At 37.9% G+C, this 20,582-nt stretch overlaps 1 protein-coding gene across 2 annotated transcripts; it reads right to left on the bottom strand.

Annotated features, from left to right (window-relative positions):
* Positions 1-331: 331 nt before the first annotated feature.
* On the bottom strand, positions 332-18,910 carry LOC128029411 (ras and Rab interactor 2). 2 transcript variants are annotated; one of them, XM_052617192.1, is made up of 14 exons: positions 17,615-18,910; positions 17,305-17,501; positions 14,350-14,515; positions 13,032-13,148; positions 12,749-12,908; positions 9,658-9,766; positions 8,966-9,038; positions 6,947-7,035; positions 6,743-6,843; positions 5,820-6,033; positions 4,178-4,783; positions 3,010-3,327; positions 2,624-2,755; positions 332-2,163 (listed from the first exon to the last, which is right to left on the bottom strand). In XM_052617192.1, the coding sequence occupies exons 4-14, from the start codon at positions 13,064-13,066 to the stop codon at positions 1,721-1,723; spliced, it is 2,280 nt and encodes a 759-aa protein (XP_052473152.1). In that variant the 5' UTR covers positions 13,067-13,148; positions 14,350-14,515; positions 17,305-17,501; positions 17,615-18,910; the 3' UTR covers positions 332-1,720. The 2 variants fall into 2 exon arrangements, with proteins under 2 accessions (XP_052473152.1, XP_052473151.1); XM_052617191.1 differs by lacking the exons at positions 17,305-17,501; positions 17,615-18,910 and having other exon boundaries at positions 14,350-14,635.
* Positions 18,911-20,582: the final 1,672 nt, after the last annotated feature.

The following is a 20,582-nucleotide window of genomic DNA, read 5'->3' as shown; positions in this document are numbered from 1 at the left end:
ATAGCTATTAATTTAAAAGAATGATTATCAATAAATTATCATATTAATTAAATAACATATACATACATTTTACTGTTTAGATTTTTATAATGCCTTATCTTCTTATCGATCAACCAGTTCACATCTATAGCTCTGTGTATTTGCAGGGTACTGTAAAAACGTGGGTCGATCTTCACTCTGGTGTGTACATTGGCCAACACTGTGTTTTCAGGAACCCGGTTCTACTAGGACCATATATATATATATATATATATATATATATATATATATATATATATATATATATATATATATATATATATATATATATATATATATATATATATATATATTTTTTTTTTTTTTTTTTTTTTTTTTCATTTATTTATTTTTTTTGTGTGTGTGTGACAGCGCCATCTAGCCAATTCTATTGCAACAGACGATACCTGTTTCAAACATGAAACAAACAGATGCAAAGACAAGATCCATGGAAACTGTACATTTATAATTTTTCTATATCTTATTTTTAATGTAAGGGCTGGCTTGAACTTTACTATGTGAGGCGATGTCAGCAATCTCCATTTAGCCTATGTAACTGTGCAAAACAGTCCATTGTGCTGCTGGATGTTGTAATCTAGTATTATTTAAAATATATTTATGTACTATAAACTCACTATTTTGTACTTCATATGCTATATACAGCACTCACCGGACATGTCACTACTACAACAACTACTACTAATAATAATACACAATAAGGTCCTCCAGTATTGCAGGAACACCCTATAAAACAGGCTTATTGAAAATGCACATGCATTCTCTGCCAGCAGGGGGGCTTTCGGAACAGCACCTCTCCAAAAATCTAAAACAGCATGCCAATCCAGAGCACCCCAGACATGCTCAATGGGTGACATGTCCGGTTAGTGCTGGCCATGAAAGAACTGTGATATTTTCAGCTTGAACTGAGATGGTTTTGATAGTTTGTGCAGAAATTTTTTTGTTATGCAGGTGGCTGGATGGTCTTGTACGTGAGGTCTGCATTGTCTGCAGGCCGCTTGGAATTACTGCCAAATTAACTGAAACACCTTTGGAGATGGCTTATTGTAGAGAAATGAACATTCAGTTCACAGGCAACAGCTCGGTGGACATTCCTGTAGTCAGCATGCCAACTTCAGGCTCCCTCAAAACTTGCAATATCTGTGGCATTGTGCTGTGTGATAAAACTGCACATTTTAGTGTGGCCTTTTATTGTGCAATAATCATGCCGTCTAATCAGCATCTTTATATGCCACACCTGTGAGGTGGATGGATTTTCTCAGCAAAGGAGAAGTGCTCACTAGCACAGATTTAGACAGATTTGTGAACAATATTTGAGAGAAATAGGCTTTTTGTGTCCATAGAAAAAGTCTTCAGCTCATGAAAAATGGAGGCAAAAACAAAAGTATTGCATTTTATAACTTTGTTCAGTATATATATATATATATATATATATATATATATATATATATATATGTGTGTGTGTGTGTGTGTGTGTGTGTGTATTTTCAATCATTTTATCATCTAACAAGCAAAAATCTGAAATCTGTTTGCTCAGAGAAATAATAGCATGTATTCTTTTCATTAAGTTGTATGATCTGAGTCGTCATTTGAGTAACACACTTTGCCTTCACAAGCATCTCTATTAAGTTCAAAGCTTAGTTCTTTCATACCATTTGCTCATTCCTTTAGAATCATGTGGTTTTTAGTTATCTTCTGTCCAGCTTACTCCATCAGCTCTTTCTTTTCCCTCCATTTTAGGAGTGGTGATGTGCAAAGGCTCTGGTGACAGTATTTGTTGTCCCTCCTCTTCTTCCTTTGGGTCCTCTAATTCTTCATCTAAGCCCTGGAGTGGTTCGTGCACGTAAGAGGTGGTTGGCATGCCGTCAGTCAGACTGCTGGACTCTGTGCTCGCATTCAAAGAGTTCTGTTCTTCGGCTGTTTTACAGCTTTCATCAGACGGCCCATGTCTGCGGATGGTCCTACGATTTCTGCTGCGCCGAGATTGGTTGCAGTGCAGTGTGCGTCTGCGGTGCCATTGGCTGAGAGATCTCTGTGCTTCTGCACTAAGTTGCCGCTTCGCTAGACGAGGTCGGAAGCTGGTAATGTAAAAAAGGGCAGCGTAGAGAGATGTAAGGTAATACCCACCTGAGAAAAAGACAGAAAGAAAGTATGCACATTATACACACTAGAAAACACACACAAAAAAACTCCATCCTTCTGGGGAAAAAATCCATTGATGGTCTTTCATTTTAATGTTCTAATGCAACTAATGCGACTCCTGTGTCTTAAAGGCACATTCAGTATTTTGGTGCAAGTTCAAATAGTTTTACACAATAATAATTATGATACACTTCAGGGTAGTTGCTAATAGAGAGCCTGGGATTGTGCACAGAAAAGGTGTCCTGCCATTGAGATGAATGGGAATGCGATGGATAGATCTCTACAGGTTCAGACAAACAGTCATTGAGCCAGAAGCTGACATGTTAGACCAAGTTATGATTCGAAAGCATCACACTGTTTGCCCTACCAATATGTATGACTGTACAGATGTCCCTGCACATTAAACTAGTATGTTTACGGGTATGAATGTGTGTGCACCCCTTACCCTCTCCTTGTAGTAGCATGGGGTCTAGCAGCTCCATCATGTAGTCAGTGTCAACCTGAAGTGTAGCTACATCACTACGCAGCAATACCCATGTCAGGCATGGCAGGAAGTCATCTGCCCCGAAAACTGTACCTAGCATAAAACATTGAACATATTCAAATCGTCTACAGGTTTTTAGATGTTGTAAGTGCCTTGAATGCTTAAAATGTCTGGCAGTAGACATGGGTTCATGGGTATGCTCAGAATTGTTGATTTCTGTATATACTGTATATTAACAGAGAACATACAAGTTCAAAATTCAAAGGAAGTAGAATGTTGAATGATTCACAGACTTAACATCAACCATGAGAATCTGAATTACGTCTTTACAGTACTACTTCACTCACCTGGCTTGGCATTAGCATTCATACTATGGTAGATATTCTTGCAGACTTTGAGCAGGGTGTCAACTTTTTTACTGGGTGAATAGGCCTCATGCATTGTGGTCCAGCGTTGCTGGATCTTATCCATCATGCTGGAATCAGGCACCCCGGCCCCTGATGCACCCTCCAGCTCCTCCAGGCTGCGGTTCTCCAGGGTGCTCTTGTTGGCCTCTAAACGCTGAAGAGTGCCATCATCCCTACGAGCTGTCTTTAGACACACGTAAAGGTGAGAGTAAACTGGCTTCAGAGCTACTTTATGAATGGCAAGCTCCAGCACAGCATCTAAGAGCAGAGAGAAAAACAGATTTGTGAAAGAATGTAGTTTAAGTAGAGGTGAAAAAAGAATTACACATATACACACTTATGCATGTGCATTGAATACTCACCAAATATGCATTTGTATATAAAAAAATATTTCCCTATACTTTTTGTTTATATATATATTTTTAGCATGGTATTGTATGGGTTAAATCATGTCTTAATGTATTGTATTGGTAGATGTGACAAACTGTTATATAAAAATAGATATTGTTGAATAGGTATTCAAATGGTATGCACATGTGTGTTTTTAGAGACTTAACATTGGCTAATGGATGATGAAGTCAATATAATTAATGATTTAAAAAGTGGGTGGAGGGACTGAATTATTGATTGCACTGAAGAAGGCCTTGATCCAAAACGTTTGTGTTTTCCTGCTGGTGATAAATGTTAAATATAAAGTTTTTTGAGTGCGGATCATGGTTTCATAAATAACAAGCAATTAAACAGATTGATGGACTGAGTGATGAAATAGTGCGGTGCAAACGGCTTTGTGGGTAACACAACAACATGATTTTTGAACAGCTGAAGTGCTTGTGTTCACATATACTTGTTAATTAAACTGTATGGTTCTATTATTTCCCATTTTATCTCCCTGCACTTTCCTTCAAATAAGATTCTTATGAGAAACTAACTAATATACTAGCAAAACATTTGCTAAGTGTGACCAGAGAATGCCCTATGAAAATTGGAGCAATTCTATAATTTTTTTTTTTTTTTTTTTAGTTTTTTGATCAAATAACACAGATGATAAGCTGATAAGACTGATACGTTATTATAATATCGTGGCAATAATGTTATCTCCAGGTCATACCCAGCTCAAAATCTGGAGTGTCTCCAATGCTGTCTGTGATGCTTTGTATCTCTGGAGAATCAAACAGGGTTTCCTTCAGAGCAGTGAGGGATGAGCGCACTTCCTGCAGCATCTCGGTGCAGGTCACTCCAGGACCAGCCCCACATGCAAGAGTTTGCTCTACAAATCCCCTGACAGCCTCTGCAAAAGCCCCTCCCTTCCGTTCCGCCATCTCCTGAACACGTTTACTCAGTCTTCGCTGTGGCGACATAAGTCCACCTAGAGCCTGACCCACTGCAGAGAGACGGTTCATCATCTTATCTGCCAAGTGGAGCCGGGGGGATGGGGAGGGGCTTAACTCTTGTTCAGTCTCCTCCTCTATACTGCTGACTGACAGGGAGTCCAGCTCTAAGCCGGGTGGTTGAAGCAGAGAGGAAGTAAGTGATGAGTTCAGCCATATCTTATTGTCCTCTAGCCACGACACACGATGTGGTGACTGAGGGAGAGGGCATTTAATGGAGTCGACACTTGATCTTTTTATGGGGTCCTCCTTGCTGGTTCCACTCAGCCTTCGAAGCACAACTCCACCTGGGGTAGCTGGGGCCTCTGGATTCTTCTCAAATGATCCTTTGAGAAGAAACAAAAGACATTAACTTACATAACACTAACTGAGATCAGCTTTTATACATGCCTTTTATCAGCAGATTCTGTTTCAGTTCATAAACAATATGCGTTTGAAATCAATGTTGTTATTGTTAACTAAAAGTATTTAAAATAAAAAAATGTTGGATGAAAAACGTAAAGCGAAACACCTCAGGTTAATGGGGTAAAAAAATCATTGAGATTACCACACTTCTACAGTTAAATGATTACATTAAGAACTGCAAACATTTTTGTGTTAACATAAGTTTTTTGGAATTGTATGTTAATTCTAATGAGACATATATGTCTCTTAAAATGAGACTGATTAATTAAATGTGCACTAATTTGCATACATCTGTAGAACATTGGATGAAGCCAGGTTCAAAATTCTTCATTTTGTTGACATATTAAGGGTTTTTAAAGTGGGTATTTTGGATCTCACTCCATAAATTAGAACATACAGTACAATCAAAATCCAGGGAGAAAAGGAATTTTTAGACAGGAATAAAACTGTAAGTTTTATGTACGTAAGTGGAGATTTTAGAGTTTAGATTTTTTTTAAATATTGCATTTTGAGAGAACAAGCTTCAAAGACATACATTGTCATTGAAATCTAAAGATGCTAATAGGAAAGTGCTATAAAACAAGTGTAAAAGTGTATTTAGGATGTTTTGTTTCCACTAGTCTGAAAAAAATACTTAATGAAAATCCCAAAACCAAAAATCCCAAAATCTATAAATTGACATGAAAAACAACAACAACAACAACAACTATTTTTCTGTAGTGTCTCACCTTAAACTTAAAAAACCTTAAAAGATAATTAGAAATATGCCTTGCAAATTTACTTAAATTTTCAATAAAATTGAAGTTGAAGTACTAAAATTTCAAAAAAAAAAAAAAAAAAAAAGTAAATAGAAATATTTAAACTACAAAACTAAATCAAACAAAAATGACAAAAGCACATAAAATGAAATAAAAAATTCAAAATCAAAATTAGAACTTCAAAACAGTCAACCGGTACCTCTGTCATTGTCAAAACTGCTAGAGTTGTCTTCAGCTAGTGTAGATGACTTCTGTTTCAGTCCTCTCCCTACCCATGCTCTCCTGGTACTTTTTCGCCTCAACCTGATTGGCAGATTTAATTGGCTGGCTGAAGGATGAGCAAGCCAATCATCGCCGTGCTCTTGAAGGTACAAAGGATTGATAAAGCACATGGCACCACTGGCAGCTGTAACCTACCAACAAATAGAAATAATTTCAAGGTCTTGCCTCACATACATAGTGTATAGTCACAAAGCTTAAAAGAATAGATTTCTAATAGATACAGTACATTAGTTAAGGTGGAACATTTATTGCACACAAAATATACAGTTCTATAAGTAATTGTAGATCACATCCAAACAAAGTTTTTTGCCTACCAACTGATTTGACAGATCACATTGATTTAGATAACTCATTGTCAGTGTCTAGATTATGCAAATCAAATTTCATGTGAAACAGACAGTCTTAGATATGTAAATATTTGGTTACACTTTATTTTTAAGCGTTATTGTTAATAACACAAATAAGGGCCAAATAATATGAATTTATAACATACTTAATTTAAGGTATAGTTTCTACTACACAAAGCAGATGTAACGTGAAACAAGGACACTCTAAAATAAAGTGATACCAATTATGTTTTCTTAAATGATTAGAAAGTTTCTCTAAAAAAAGTTCATTACTAAAACAAAACACAGACAATAACCAGTATCTTTGCAGGCAATCTGTTTTCTGTTATACTCCAATTCAAATTCAGAAATTAGAATATAGAATTAGAATTACAACGCACTCTCAGTTCTGAATGAAGCCATTACATATACCACTTATTTAACACAAATATTATCAAATTGAAAACATCAGAGACCTATAGCAGAGATCACTGACTCAGAGAATCTGTATCACCTGTATAGTGCACATGACTGTTTTTGGCTTTTCTGTTATGCCTTGTGTTTCTGGAGTCGTACTGGTAATCAGTGGATCTGAAGAGGGACACAGCCAGGTCTCTGAAAACCAAACACACAATTCACTGGAATTCAGAGAGTCAGATTTGCACAACAGCAGAATGATGGTGTATACAGAGACTGGTGAATGAGGGCAAGTACTAACTTGGACCAAGCAGAGGAACATGATGAGCTGATAGATTGTTAAGGGTGTAAACCCATGAGGGAACCAATAAACAGACAGGCAAAACATCCCTGAGAGAAAATTAAACATAGGTAGCAGATGTCAGATAACACACTGAACAAAATTATGAATGCAACACTTTAGTTTTTGCCCCCATTTTTCATGAGCTAAACTCAAAGATCTAAGACTTTTTATAAGTACACAAAAGTCTTATTACTCTCAAATATTGTTCACAAATCTGTCTAAATCTGTGCTAGTGAGCACTTCAACTTTGCCGAGATTCCATTCACCTCACAGGTGTGGCATATTAAGATGCTGATTAGACAGCATGATTATTACACAGGTATGCCTTAGGATGGCCACAATAAAAAGCCACTCAGTGCAGTTTTATCACACAGCACAATACCAGAGATGCAGGTTATTGATATAACCAACTTGAGTGGGCAAATGCTCATATTCGATGGTGTCTGGCACCTTGGAGAGGTGTTATCTTCACGGATGAATCCTGGATTTCACTGTACAGGGCAGATGGCAGACAGCGTGTACGGCGTCGTGTGGGTGAGCGGTTTGCTAATGTCAGCATTGTGGATTGAGTGACCCATGGTGGCGCAGGGGATGTGGTATGGGCAGGTGTATGTTATGGACAACAAACATGGGTGCATTTTATTTATGGCATTTTGAATGCACAGAGATACCGTGACGAGATCCTGAGGCCCATTGTTGTGCCATTCATCCACGACCATCACCACATGTTGCAGCACGATAATGCACGGCCCCATGTTGCAAGGATCTGTACACAATTCTGTGAAGCTGAAATCATCCCAGTTCATGCATTGCCAGCATACTCACCTGCATGTCACCCAGTGAACATGTTTGAGATGCTGTATCGGCGTATACCACAGTGTGTTCCAGTTCCTGCCAGTCTCCAGCAACTTCGCACAGCCATTGAAAAGTAGTGGACCAACATTCCACAGGCCAAAATCAACAACCTGATCAACTCTATGCGAAGAGAGTTGCACTGCGTGAGGCAAATGGTGGTCACAGCAGATACTGACTGGTTTTCGGACCCCCCAATACAATAAAACTGCACATTTTAGAGTGGCCTTTTATTGTGGCCAGCCTAAGGCACACCTGTGCAATAATCATTCTGTCTGATCAGCATCTTGATATTCTACACATGTGAGGTGGATGGATTATATCGGATTTGTGAACAATATTTGAGAGAAATACGCCTTTTGTGTACATAGAAAAAGTCTCAGATGTTGATATCACAAAAAATATGGTTCCTGTGAGATCTAGTTTGGCCACTATACCATAAACAAAACACTGGCTTACACTTACATTTGATTTTCTAAAACACAAGCCACAATATTCTAAAAAGTTGACTTATCCCTTGAGATACAAAAATTTAGAGACAGATTACAAAAAACAAACAAACACCCTTTCAACATGAAACCAAGAAATTAGACCCTACAGCATCTCAAATGTTTGTATCCCCCGGGATAAGTCACCAGTTAAAGGGTTAATCAAGTAAAAATATAAATATAATTTAATACCACTGACCCAACCTTAATATATAAATTTACACCCACAATTACAGTTTGCCCCTTATAACAATGTAATCTTATGCCAAATTACTACTTTAGCATACTGGAAACAAACAGATAATTAATTTTCTTTATCAGATTGTTTGTCCCACACAGGGACAACATCTAAAAATACTGGTTTTATTCAAGTCAAAAATACTATTTAACTTCACTCAACCAAAATATATACATTAATCTATACTAACAAAACAAATACGGGTAGAATCAGGTAGAAATAGCTCTTTAAGCTAGTAATTGCAGGTTACCAGTTTTTTTTACAGTGCATAGAAGATTTAATATAATTTACTATCTAACACAGTGGTGCACAGAGGTTCCTGTGACAACATCCTGATATCAAGCAAAAACGATACTCTTCCTTATCAATATGTGCTAGATAAAAAATATCTCATCCCACCTGCTCAGTGTGTAGAAGTGCAGGAGTTGACAGAGATCAGGGAAAGCCAGATGAGATGCATTCAGGTGAAGAGCTATGAAAGGGAAAAAAAGACAAGCGAACTAAGTCAGACTACCGCTATGAGTAATAGAGAAACTGGACAGACTAGTCAAGTACACGTATGTAATGAGGAAATAGAAGACTGTAGGGTTCACAATGTGCAATTTATCTGCATGCCAAAAAGGGAACAAACTACTGTGCTGAAGATTTTACTGAACTTCGCACAAACATCTCATTTACACGGCAACTATTTGCACATGGATTCCCATGCTATGCTTCGATTGTCAGTTTGTAACAGGAAATTTAGAAAATGTGCATGCTTTAGAAATGTATTATGCCTGACTATGCATAAAAGCTTGTTCATTTCCTCTCTGAGGTTGTTCCTTAATAGCTCAGGAAACGTGTGTGTTTCTCGTGCAAATCTAATAAATAAATAAATGAATAAATATTCAGACAGTTGCTGAAATATATATATAGTTTGCAGCTATAAAATGTTGACACCATAGCTCAGATAATTTGACATGGGAGGAGTTGACAACATCACGAGAACATGTTGATCATGACAAATGCAAGTGTTAAATTCTTACTTGTGACTGAAAACTTGGGTATAGCAAATCTGAGGGGCTATTAAGAATGAAAACACTTTTCAGTACCTGCTCCAGTGGTTAAGATGGGGTATTCTTTGACCGGCTCCCCTCTGTCCCCTACAGACACACACAGAAGTTGGTCTTGAGATGAAGAGTCTTGGACCACCAAGAAACTCTGTGTAAAGGAACAGTTATATAATTTTACTGTTATGCAAAGTTAATGAAAGGGTTATACTGAGATGATCAAAATATCATGGAGAATAATGTATCATTGTCATATTTTTACGAACTAATTACTTAAGCATTCTTTTGAGTAAGTGATACAACCAACACTGAATTCAAGGAAATGCTCACTCTCAATAGAGGAAGTCAGTATAGGCAAAAGTTGGACATCAGCTAACGTTCTTTCAAATTCAAAGTATATATATATAAAAAAAATGTTTAAAAGAACTTTGTTGGAGGATTTTGCAATGACCACAAAGGAAGTGAAACGAGGCCTCTGATAATTGACATCACTCACTGATTATATAGAGTGAAACTATGAAAGCATATTTCACATTTGAACATGAAAAAAGAAAGAAAGAAAAGAGACACACACATCCGTCAACACGCCTGTGTCTGTTTTGTTTTTCTTTTCTTTTTATATTATGCAGATCTTGTATTTATTATTATTATCATCATTAAAGACATGAATGAGCACTTAAACCAGCAAAAACACTCTACAATGTAAAAATCTATAATGCTAGATACCACCAACAAAAATAATCACTTCCACAAACTCTGGAATAGGTTTTTTTCTTGTCTCTAACCACCTCTTTGCCTCTCTTCAAGCGCTCTTGCAGTCATGCTTTATGCAGCTTATCTAACTCTACTTCTGCAATTATCTGCAACATAACAGTAGGTTTTTTTTTTTGAAAAAACTTTTTAACCCTGTCTGTGAAATCCAGGCAAAAATGTATCAAACTCTCATAAAATAACAAGCATCAAAGTTTGATTTCAACCAAATATTTCACTATGATTTCAATCTTTGAAATGGCCTTCATTAGTCAATATTAAAGATATAACGTTTATATTTACACAGAATATTCTACATCTTTATGAAGGATGATGTTTTGTAGAAAACAGTGAATCACAAAAAAAAAAAAAATAAATAAAAATAAAAAAATAAAAATAGAACCCAGCTTTAGCTTTTAGCAGACAGGGTCGCAAATAATAACACTAGACAAGGACAAGTTAACCATAAAGGAAAAGTTCACCCACAAATAAATGTTTGCTGAAAATTTACTTAGTTTATTCCTTCATTAGAACAGATTTGGACAAATTTAGCATTGTATTATTTGGTCAATATCTGATCCTCTTCAGTGAATGGGTACCGTCAGAAAAAGAGCTGATATTACAATAATTCAAGTGATCAACATGACTCCAGTTCATCAAAACATGTCGTGTGAAGCGAAAAGTTGTCTTGTCTGAATCAGGAGAGAAAATCTTATCAAGTACCGTTTAAAAGTACAACAGGGGATGGAATGTGTATTATGGATTATTGACTAATGGCTTAATATTTAATGATGGATTAGTTCCCTACAAACACACAGCTTTCCACTTCACAATGTGGAAACTGATGGACTGTAGGTATGTAGATTACCTAATTAATGTTATGTTTTCATCTGCTTCAATGAAGAAACAAACTCATCTACATCATAGATTGCTTAAGAGTAAAATATATTCACAAATAATCACCTTTCAATAGTTTCAATAAAATATTGTTTAATTTAATTTGCGTATTACAAAAGAACATTGCTTTGGTTGTGGTTCACAATGCTCCGCTACACTTTCAGCCTACTTTATCACTGTTGTTAAACCCCGAAACATATATATAGAGTGCCATCCACTATTATTGGCACCCTTGGTAAATATGAGCAAAGGCGGCTGTGAAAATAAATTTGCATTGTTTATCCTTTTGATCTTTCATTAAAAAATCACACAATGAAATAATTGTTTTTCTCCAATGCATTTTGACCACAATAGTGGCATCCCTAGAAATTATTTTGAGTAAAATAGCTCTGAAGTATATTACTGATATTGATATTTACATTTTTAGTAATTCAGTTGTCAGACAGGACTGGAACTTCAAATGGCACTGGCTTCTATGGTCACATGAAACTAAAAAAAATATCTTTTGATCAGCCAACCAACTGGATGGGTTTAGTATAAACAGGGATAAAAAGTACCCCATGTCCAGGGTTAAGGATGTTGCAATAATCGGGTGCCAATAATTGTGGCCAACATAAACTAGAGAAAACATTTATTTCACAATGATATGTTCCTCCACCTTCAATTGATTTATTTCACTGAAAGTTTAGAATTTTGTGATTTTTTTAAAATGAAAGATCAAAAGAACAAACAATGCAGATTTATTTTCACAGGCGCCTTTGCTCATATTTACGAAGGGTGCCAATAATAATGAATGGGGCACTGCGTGTATATATATATATACATACATACAATATATGCATCGAGCAGGTCTCCTGCACTCCCCTCCGGGTCACGGCACCAATGTAACCCCTTCTCTTCTCACGCCACACCTCGTCCTCGCTCCAAGAAATCCTTGAACCCCGAACCCTAAACCTCACTCCCATCCGGGTCACGGCACCAATGTAACCCCTCTCTCCTCACGCCACACCTCGTCCTTGCTCCAAGAAAGCCTTGAACCCCGAACCCTAAACCTCACTCCCATCCGGGTCACGGCACCAATGTAACCCCTTTCTCCTCACGCCACACCTTCTCCTTGCTCCTAGTGAGCCTCAAACCCTAACCCTAAACCTCACTCCAAATAAACTTTTAATAAACAGGGAAACACCAAAGGGAACAGTGACTTCCTACAATATCTATTTAGAAAATAGCATCAGTAATATTAAAAGGGAATAATTCTTAAGGACCTACATCTCTCTCCGGCCTCAGTTAGTCTAGATTTGATGGAATTTGAAAGCAAAACTTTAAATTATTGAATTATGAATTGAATTACATTTCAAGTCATATTTACCAAAACTACATTTTGGTTTTCTTTATTGACAACATTAGGGTTTACAGGGAATATTGTTGAAACAGCTGAATGACTAGCATTAGTAAGCATTGATAAAAAGGAAGTAAAGGCACCCACCCCAGCAGGTCTGCCCCACAGAGCGGCATGTGCCCCATGTCTGTCCCAGGGGCTCTTGGGAGCCCAGGCATCCTGACTTAACCGTAAACCTTGCAGCAGAGTCAGGATTTGTTTTTCATTCCTGGAGACCCCATTGGGTACTGTGCTAGCAGGATTTTCTCTATTAATAAAAAATCAACAACACATTTTTTATAATTTTACTGAAGAAGTATTTTTTTTTTAATGCATATGGAATAAAATGGTGATTACATTTACTCAAGATTGTATACATGTTCTCTCTCACCTGCTCTCACTGGTTGTGAATTCATCTTTCATCATCGTTGGTCCAACAGAATAGCAGACCTGTTCAGGGAATCTGTTCGGTTATTATCTCCTCCATTTTAACTATGTTGCTGTAACCCTGTTGACATTTGGAAATTGAGAAACAAAGGAAATTAAGAAATAGTTTTTTTCAGTTTTTTTTTTTTTTTTTTTGCTCTTTCTTTGTCATAGTTCTTTGCTTAGAGTTTATGTATTTTATCAGTGGTGAAATGTAAAGTCTTTTTTCTTTATTTATTTATTTAACTAAGGGAGGAGTTTCATCTCTGTTGTGTAAAACAGAGGGCCGTGTGCTGTGACAAAAAGAGCCATTTCCAACTTGTTGAAATACATATCAGTCAAACATTTGGGTGCACCTGCTCATTGTTACTCATTATTGCTATCATTTATCACTTTAGAATATTAATACTGTGGATAGATCGATGGTTAAATTAACATGCAGTATGAACTCAGAATAAGTATTTTTATTCAGTGCGAACTGAATTATATAAAAAAGTTGATTCTTTCATAAATTGTCTCAGAATATTACTTTCTGTTGGTATTAAAATAGCAACATCTCCACTTTAAAAATTGGAAATACTAATTTGATTTTCAGAATTTTTACAGTAAATTATTACTGTACATTATCAATGTCAAGGTACTTAAATTACCCGTCGTTAGAACGCAACACAAAGTAAATTAAAATATGTATCAGACTAAGTTCTACTTAGCCACAGTTAAGTCGTAACTGTGATAAGTTTTGTGATTGTAAATTACATTTTCAAAGGTTTTACATTTTTTAAAAGGTTTTTTCACAGATAGGCATTCATATTAGCTTAATTTTTCTCTGGTATCGGGTGCCTGTACTGGATTTCTTTTTGAGTAATTTGTCCAACACTATTATTTTATTTAATACTGGTGTCATATGCAAAATACAATTATTTTGTCATTAGCTTGAACTGTCAATCCAGTTGTCATCAATAGGAGCTGTCCGGAACAGCCCATCTTCTCTATTTATTATACTCCATATTTAATATCAGTGTTAATACTTTTATTCATGGCAGTGTATTTTATTTTTAATCTAACAGTAGTTTTTACAGTTCTGTAGAAAATGAAAAGGCAGATTATTCCCATGTAAAACCTACAGTAAACACCTCTGAACATCATTTTAGAACCGACTACTGCTACAAACGTTATTTTTTTTCACTTGCCTATCAGTCCTATGTCTCAAGAGTAAGTTGAGAAGTATGTATTTAAAGTAACTCACTTGTAATGATGCAAACAAAAGTCAAAGCTGAACTCACATGAGGCGTCTTCAAAATGTCCTCCTAGATAAGGAAAAAACATCTCTCAAAGCTGCTCCAAATGCCTCCATGCACTGCAGTTTTATGTGTGGGGTAATTGACACTCCTCATTACAGATATGTCCTGTACTTTGTCATGTTACCTACAGTGAGATTCACTCTGGCCCCTGTTATGAAATGTTCAAGGCATCAAATTTTAGTCACATTATAGTTCAGTTTAAGCAGACAACTCTAACAGTACTGTTAATGATGCTTTTTGTGTCTCTTACACCAAAAGCTCCACCCACATTCATGGTTGTGGTAAACCTCAGAGTGAAAACTTGAACACAGTGATAGAAGTAGGATGTAACATACAGCAGAACGAATATAGCTAAATAAGTGTTACTTTCATAATAACAGTACCATGTAGCTCAGTTCACATCAGCTCCATTTTACTCAAGCCAGCAGTTGCATTCCAAAAACTAAACCACTTTTCTTTGTATAAGAGCATCATCTGCTAATAACGGAGTTTAAGTGAAGAGAGAAATTTACTGAATATCCTCTTACAATAAAATCCACATTGACTAATTAAGGTTAAACCCATAGCCATCTCTAACATTAACATTAAAAGGTTTAAATAAATGTTTGAGAGCTATAATATTTCCATGCTGTCTATAATCAGGTACTAAATATCACAAAGGTTGTTTTAACCACTATATACACATGCTAACAAGACATTGAAAAACAATGAGAATCGTATAAGTTAAAGCTTTTATTGGCAAAATAATAAATAAATAAAAATAAATATATAATTTGATATTTACAGTATCGAATGAATGAATAGCATTTATATTGTATATTGCTGTACACCCAAAGCACAAAGGGGGGGGGGGGGGGGGGGTTCTTCATAACCTCTGCAATTCGCTCTGGCATGCTGGATATTAGCTTCTGAGCCAAATCCACTGATGGTGATCCATTCTTGCCTCATCAGTTCTCGGAGTTGATCACGATTTGTGGGCTTCTGCTGGTCCACTAACCTTTTGAGGACTGACCTCATTTTCTCTATGGGATTGAGATCTGAGAAGTTTATTGGCATAATAACATTTCAGTGTAATGATCTTCAAGCCACTTCTCTATCCCTGCTTTGTGACATGGCACTCCACCATGCTGGAAAATGCACAAATCATCAAATTAAACATGGATCGTTGGAAGAAGTCGCTTTTGCCAGATCTTTTAATACCATTTTTTATTCACGCCAGTATTCTTGAGACAGCCCACTCCCTTGGTTGAAAACAACCCCACACATAGATGGTCTCAGGACGATTCACTGTTGGCACAACACTAGAATCCTGGTAGCGTTCACCTTTTCCTTCTCCGAACAATCGATTTTCCAGATGTCCCAGTCGGAAGGGAGCTACATCAGAAAATGTACTTCCTTGTACTTCCTGCAGAGTTTCAGTTTGTCCTTTATGTATTTCTTGAAGCGAAGTGGCTTCTTTGCTTCCTTTCTTGACACCAGGCCATTGTCCAAAGGTCTTGGTCTCACGGATGCTCTCATACCAACCCGCTGCCATTCCTGAGCAAGCTCTGTACTGGTGGACTCTGCGCTTGCTGGACACTCTGGGACGTCCTAAAGACTTCTTCACAGCAGTCAAACCTCTCTCCTAGAAGTTCTGGATGATCCGGTTCTTTCAGGTGCCATATTCTTTGTAGCAATTTCCTTGCACGAGACCATTTTTATGCAAAGTGATGATGGCTGCATGTTTCTTTGGAGTTAACCATCGCTAGAAACAATGTGAATGAACACCACAACAGCTTAAGCAGCAAACTTTGCGAAACATAAAATTGATGTCCCTGCCAAACCTTTTGACAACGACTGTAGGTGGCCTGTGAGTGTTATGCAGTCATATACACAGCCATTGGGGTTATTTTACATCACAGCTGTTACTTACTATGGGTATATTTTAGTATAGCTGGAATGTCTAATAACTATTATTTTTTACAACTATTTTAAGGCAATTTGACAAAAATGATACCACATGAACACATACAGTAAAAAACGTTTAAAGGTTTCATTTTCAATTCTCGTTTCCTCACATAAGGTTATCACTGATGATAATCATATTTTGTAATGTTGTAAAACAATGTTAGGCAAACTTCCTCTTACACAATTGAGCCACAAGCATAGATATCCATTCCAAACCAAAGAGAAGCAACAGAGAATTAAATAAAAAATGTATTATAATAGTTAATATACTGCAGAAATAATAATAAGAGAAAGAGAAAATAAACATTCATTATTTTAATAATATAACATTATAATAAAATCTACAAATAAATGTACAAAGTAATCTTATTTTGACAAGTTCAGACAGAAGATTGTCATCTATCATTAGTATTGTTAATTCTCATGAAACCTGGTAAGAATAAAATAATAATAATAAAATAAAACTTTAGCATTTCCCATTACTGTGGTGCAAGAAAATACATTTACTGAATGATAGCATCTGTTGTACATCCTTTTGTATGTTTCTGTAAATTAATTTAACCTAATAATTTAAAGAAAATCTGAATTATGAGAATTACAAAAAAAAATTTCAAAAGAAAAACTTGCAGGCATTAAAGTAGTAAATTTGGGCTTCATAATCAGTTTTATGCTGGATAAAATGAGACCTTATGTGATGAAGCATAAAGTGAAAGCGTGATGCTTATCAACTTTAAAACATAACATTTATAGCCCTGTTTTTCATAATTGTGTTACACAATTAAATCAAAGCCGTCTCCTGGCCCATGCATAACACCATGTTTCTGCGAGAGTGTTTGCTATCTGTCTGTCTGTCTCACTGTTCCAGTCTGATCTCTGTGAGATTTTGTACTATTTCTATAATATCTGTATTGCTATTATAGGCAGATGAGAGACACAGAAGTTCAGAGAAACAGAAAGATGAGATCGACTGTAGACTCGAGAAGGACAGACCTGGCTTTGAGAAATGGAGTTAAATTCTATAGATCTATTAGGGCTGCCATGTAAACCCTCTTCATGTTCTGTCTTGTCACTCTTTGCAGCCTCCGCCCAGTGCTTTTGGAGTTCTGATTGGCTTCCTTGTCTTTCTTTTTGGCATCTTTGCCGTCAATTAAAGCATGTTCACGCTTCACCATCTGTTCCAAGTCTTCCTGAAACAAGAGTGGTGACATTTCATGCAATAAACATAGTTTAAGAAAGACAAATAAATAAATATTGATTTAAATAACATGACAAATTTGTGTGTGAATATGCCTTTATTTACTTTCCAGCCCAGCAGTTCGGCGAGAGCCATGCAGCCGTCATCACAGGTGCTTAGGTGAGCCACATCTCTGTGAACGATCAATAAAAATCAACACATTCTTTTCAAACCTCCTTAACACCTTTACGCTACTTAACACCATCATTTTAAAAGTTAGAATGAATTAGGACATTAGGTCTTAAGGGCTTTTCTTACTGCACTTAACCACAGGTTATCATCATCATAAACCCTGCTTTTAACCTTAGGTAAAGCAATGTTTGACGGTTTTATTTTAATTTAGAAGCAAATTTTTTTGCACTTATCTTTAGCACTGTTTCTTACCTGGGTTTATGAAACCCTGCTCTTGCAGGAACTCGTACAGTGTGAAAGATGCTGCCTCAGATAGGGATGGCTGACGTGACAATGACGTTTCAACACCGTGTCGAGATCCCGAAGCACAGATGTTTCGAAACACTGCTCCGAAGTGTGATACGAAACACCCATGTCACGTGACTAAAGTGATTCAGAACATTGGGGTGTTTCGAGACCATACAGTCAGGAACGAACCATACAGTCGCACATCTTTCTTAACTTAAACCCAGCAAAGTATAAAAGTGGAGTTAATGCAGCAGAGGAATTTATATATTTAAATAAAAATCTTTTCTATCATATACTTTATAATTTGTCAATTCGGCCAACTGATTCATTGCCTATGCTTTTTCAGAGCAATACTTGAAAATGACCGTAGAGACGCGTGTGAACATGTTTTGAAGCCTCGCCACATTTGCTTTGACTGTTTCAGTGTTTCATGAAGCCCCGCTTTGCACACCACTAGTCTCAGAAAGTTGCAGCTAGATGCCTAAAAATAAACACCCAACAATGTGCCTCATGTTCACGTGTTGTATAATTATAAATTACTGAAAAATGTATTTTGTTTTCTACATTCATAAATTAATGTAAATAAGTTTAATATCCTGTTATATCAATAGGGGGATACACATGGCATAATTTCGAGAGAATGACCCATATACTATATGCCCATTAATTCAGCCAAACTCCTACAGAAGGGGCCAGCAGACCAGTCCTTGTGTCATCATGACCCTTGATTATAAAAACGTCATGACAGAAATATTTAATAGCATATATTTCAAATGCCAATTAGGAGGCAAATCAGTTCACAACACTGATTCAACAATTAATTTGCACCATCATTCAAAAATTTTCATGTTATGCTGTTTACTACGATGTATTGTTAAAGTAGTAAATATTAATAAAAACAATAAAGTATCATTATTTCTTGTATTTAATTTAATGAAAAAGGTGTGTTCCTCTTCAGGAACTCGAGCTGCGTCGAGAACGATTGGGGAACGCGTCCAGCGTGGACATCTCTGAATAATATGTATAATCAGTCCAAAGGAAGGGCGAGACGTCATAGGCGGGTGACGTCAGAGACCAGGAAGTATAAAAGCAGGAGAGGCACAGCCGGCCCCAGCCTTGTGTCTTCAGCAAGCGCTCTGTGTGTGTGTCAGCCGCTATTTGTTTGTGAGTCTTATTTAGTGTCGTTTGTCCACTGATAAACTCCATTGTCAAAGCTTCAATCAAGAGAAGTTTTGGGCGAGAGCAGGCAGCGCTCAGGCTGTGTGTTTTTCCCTGCCAAAAAAAAAAAAAAAGGGTAGGGACACACGCAGCTCGTGTGTTGTCTGCTTGAGAGTGAAGCGCGCAGTGTCAGCTCTCGAGGGAGTTGACGGCTGCGATGCGAGCCTTTGCTTCACTCTCAGAAGGCTCTCTTTGAGGAGAGAGCTTTCACTGGCGTTTCTCGCGGTGCCACTCCCGTTTTCGCCGAGGCAAAACGGTGGTTGTGCTCGCGGGACTCGCTTTCGGATCTGCTTGAAGGAATGTAAGACGGCCAAGCCCCTATCTTCTTTCTTAGCCACCAGATCCGGCGCCCGCTCTCGGTGGTCGGAAGCCCGCATTTGCGGTACTTTCTCCCCGATGAGAGGGCGCGACGGCGCTGCCTGTCTTTCTCTGAGGAGATTGATGTGGATAGGCGTCGACGAGCTCGCCAGTCACACAAGCACCAGTTACACAAGCATGTTATGCCTAATATTAACATAAGCAGCATTAATGAAGAGTGGAGCTCCCGCAGTCAGCTCTCGGGGGGCTGACTGTGCTTTTTCTCACTGTTAAGCGCTCCGCTCTCGCCGGGCACGCTCTGAGGAGTGTGTCCGTGCATGCGATCTTGCAGTCGCAGTCTCGCTGTTGCTGAGGCACGGCGGCGACCGCGATAGCAGGAATCGCACATGATCTGGCGAACGGGTTGGAGACGGTTCGTCCTATCTCCGCCCGTGTTCACTAGATCTAGAGCTCGTGCTCGAGGCCTGGAAACCAGCGCTGCGGTTCTTTCGCCCTCTGAGACAGCTCGCTGCTGCTGCTGCATGCTCTCTCGCCGGGCACGCTCTGAGGAGTGTGTCCGTGCATGCGATCTTGCGGTCGCAGTCTCGCTGTTGCTGAGGCACGGCGGCGACCGCGATAGCAGGAATCGCACATGATCTGGCGAACGGGTTGGAGACGGTTCGTCCTATCTCCGCCCGTGTTCACTAGATCTAGAGCTCGTGCTCGAGGCCTGGAAACCAGCGCTGCGGTTCTTTCGCCCTCTGAGACAGCTCGCTGCTGCTGCTGCATGCTCTCTCGCCGGGCACGCTCTGAGGAGTGTGTCCGTGCATGCGATCTTGCGGTCGCAGTCTCGCTGTTGCTGAGGCACGGCGGCGACCGCGATAGCAGGAATCGCACATGATCTGGCGAACGGGTTGGAGACGGCTCGTCCTATCTCCACCCGTGTTCACTAGATCTAGAGCTCGTGCTCGAGGCCTGGAAACCAGCGCTGCGGTTCTTTCGCCCTCTGAGACAGCTCGCTGCAGCATCCATATTTCTCTGAGGAGATTTATGTTATTTGTGTGACTGAGTAGCATAAAATAATATATATATAAAAAAA

The sequence above is a fragment of the Carassius gibelio genome, chromosome A15, assembly GCF_023724105.1.
Source record: "Carassius gibelio isolate Cgi1373 ecotype wild population from Czech Republic chromosome A15, carGib1.2-hapl.c, whole genome shotgun sequence".
NCBI classification, from domain to species: Eukaryota; Metazoa; Chordata; class Actinopteri; order Cypriniformes; family Cyprinidae; genus Carassius; species Carassius gibelio.
Note: the sequence above shows the minus strand (reverse complement) of the source record. Positions and strands in the feature narration are given on the sequence as shown.

Excerpts from the sequence above, each read along its gene's own strand:
- LOC128029411 (XM_052617192.1), bottom strand. The coding sequence starts at position 13,066 with ATGATGAAAGATGAATTCACAACCAGTGAGAGCAG. Across the intron at positions 9,767-12,748 it reads TGTGGGGCAGACCTGCTGGG|AGTTTCTTGGTGGTCCAAGA; the intron begins GTGGGTGCCTTT and ends TCCTTTACACAG. Across the intron at positions 6,844-6,946 it reads TGTTCCTCTGCTTGGTCCAA|AGACCTGGCTGTGTCCCTCT; the intron begins GTTAGTACTTGC and ends TTTGGTTTTCAG.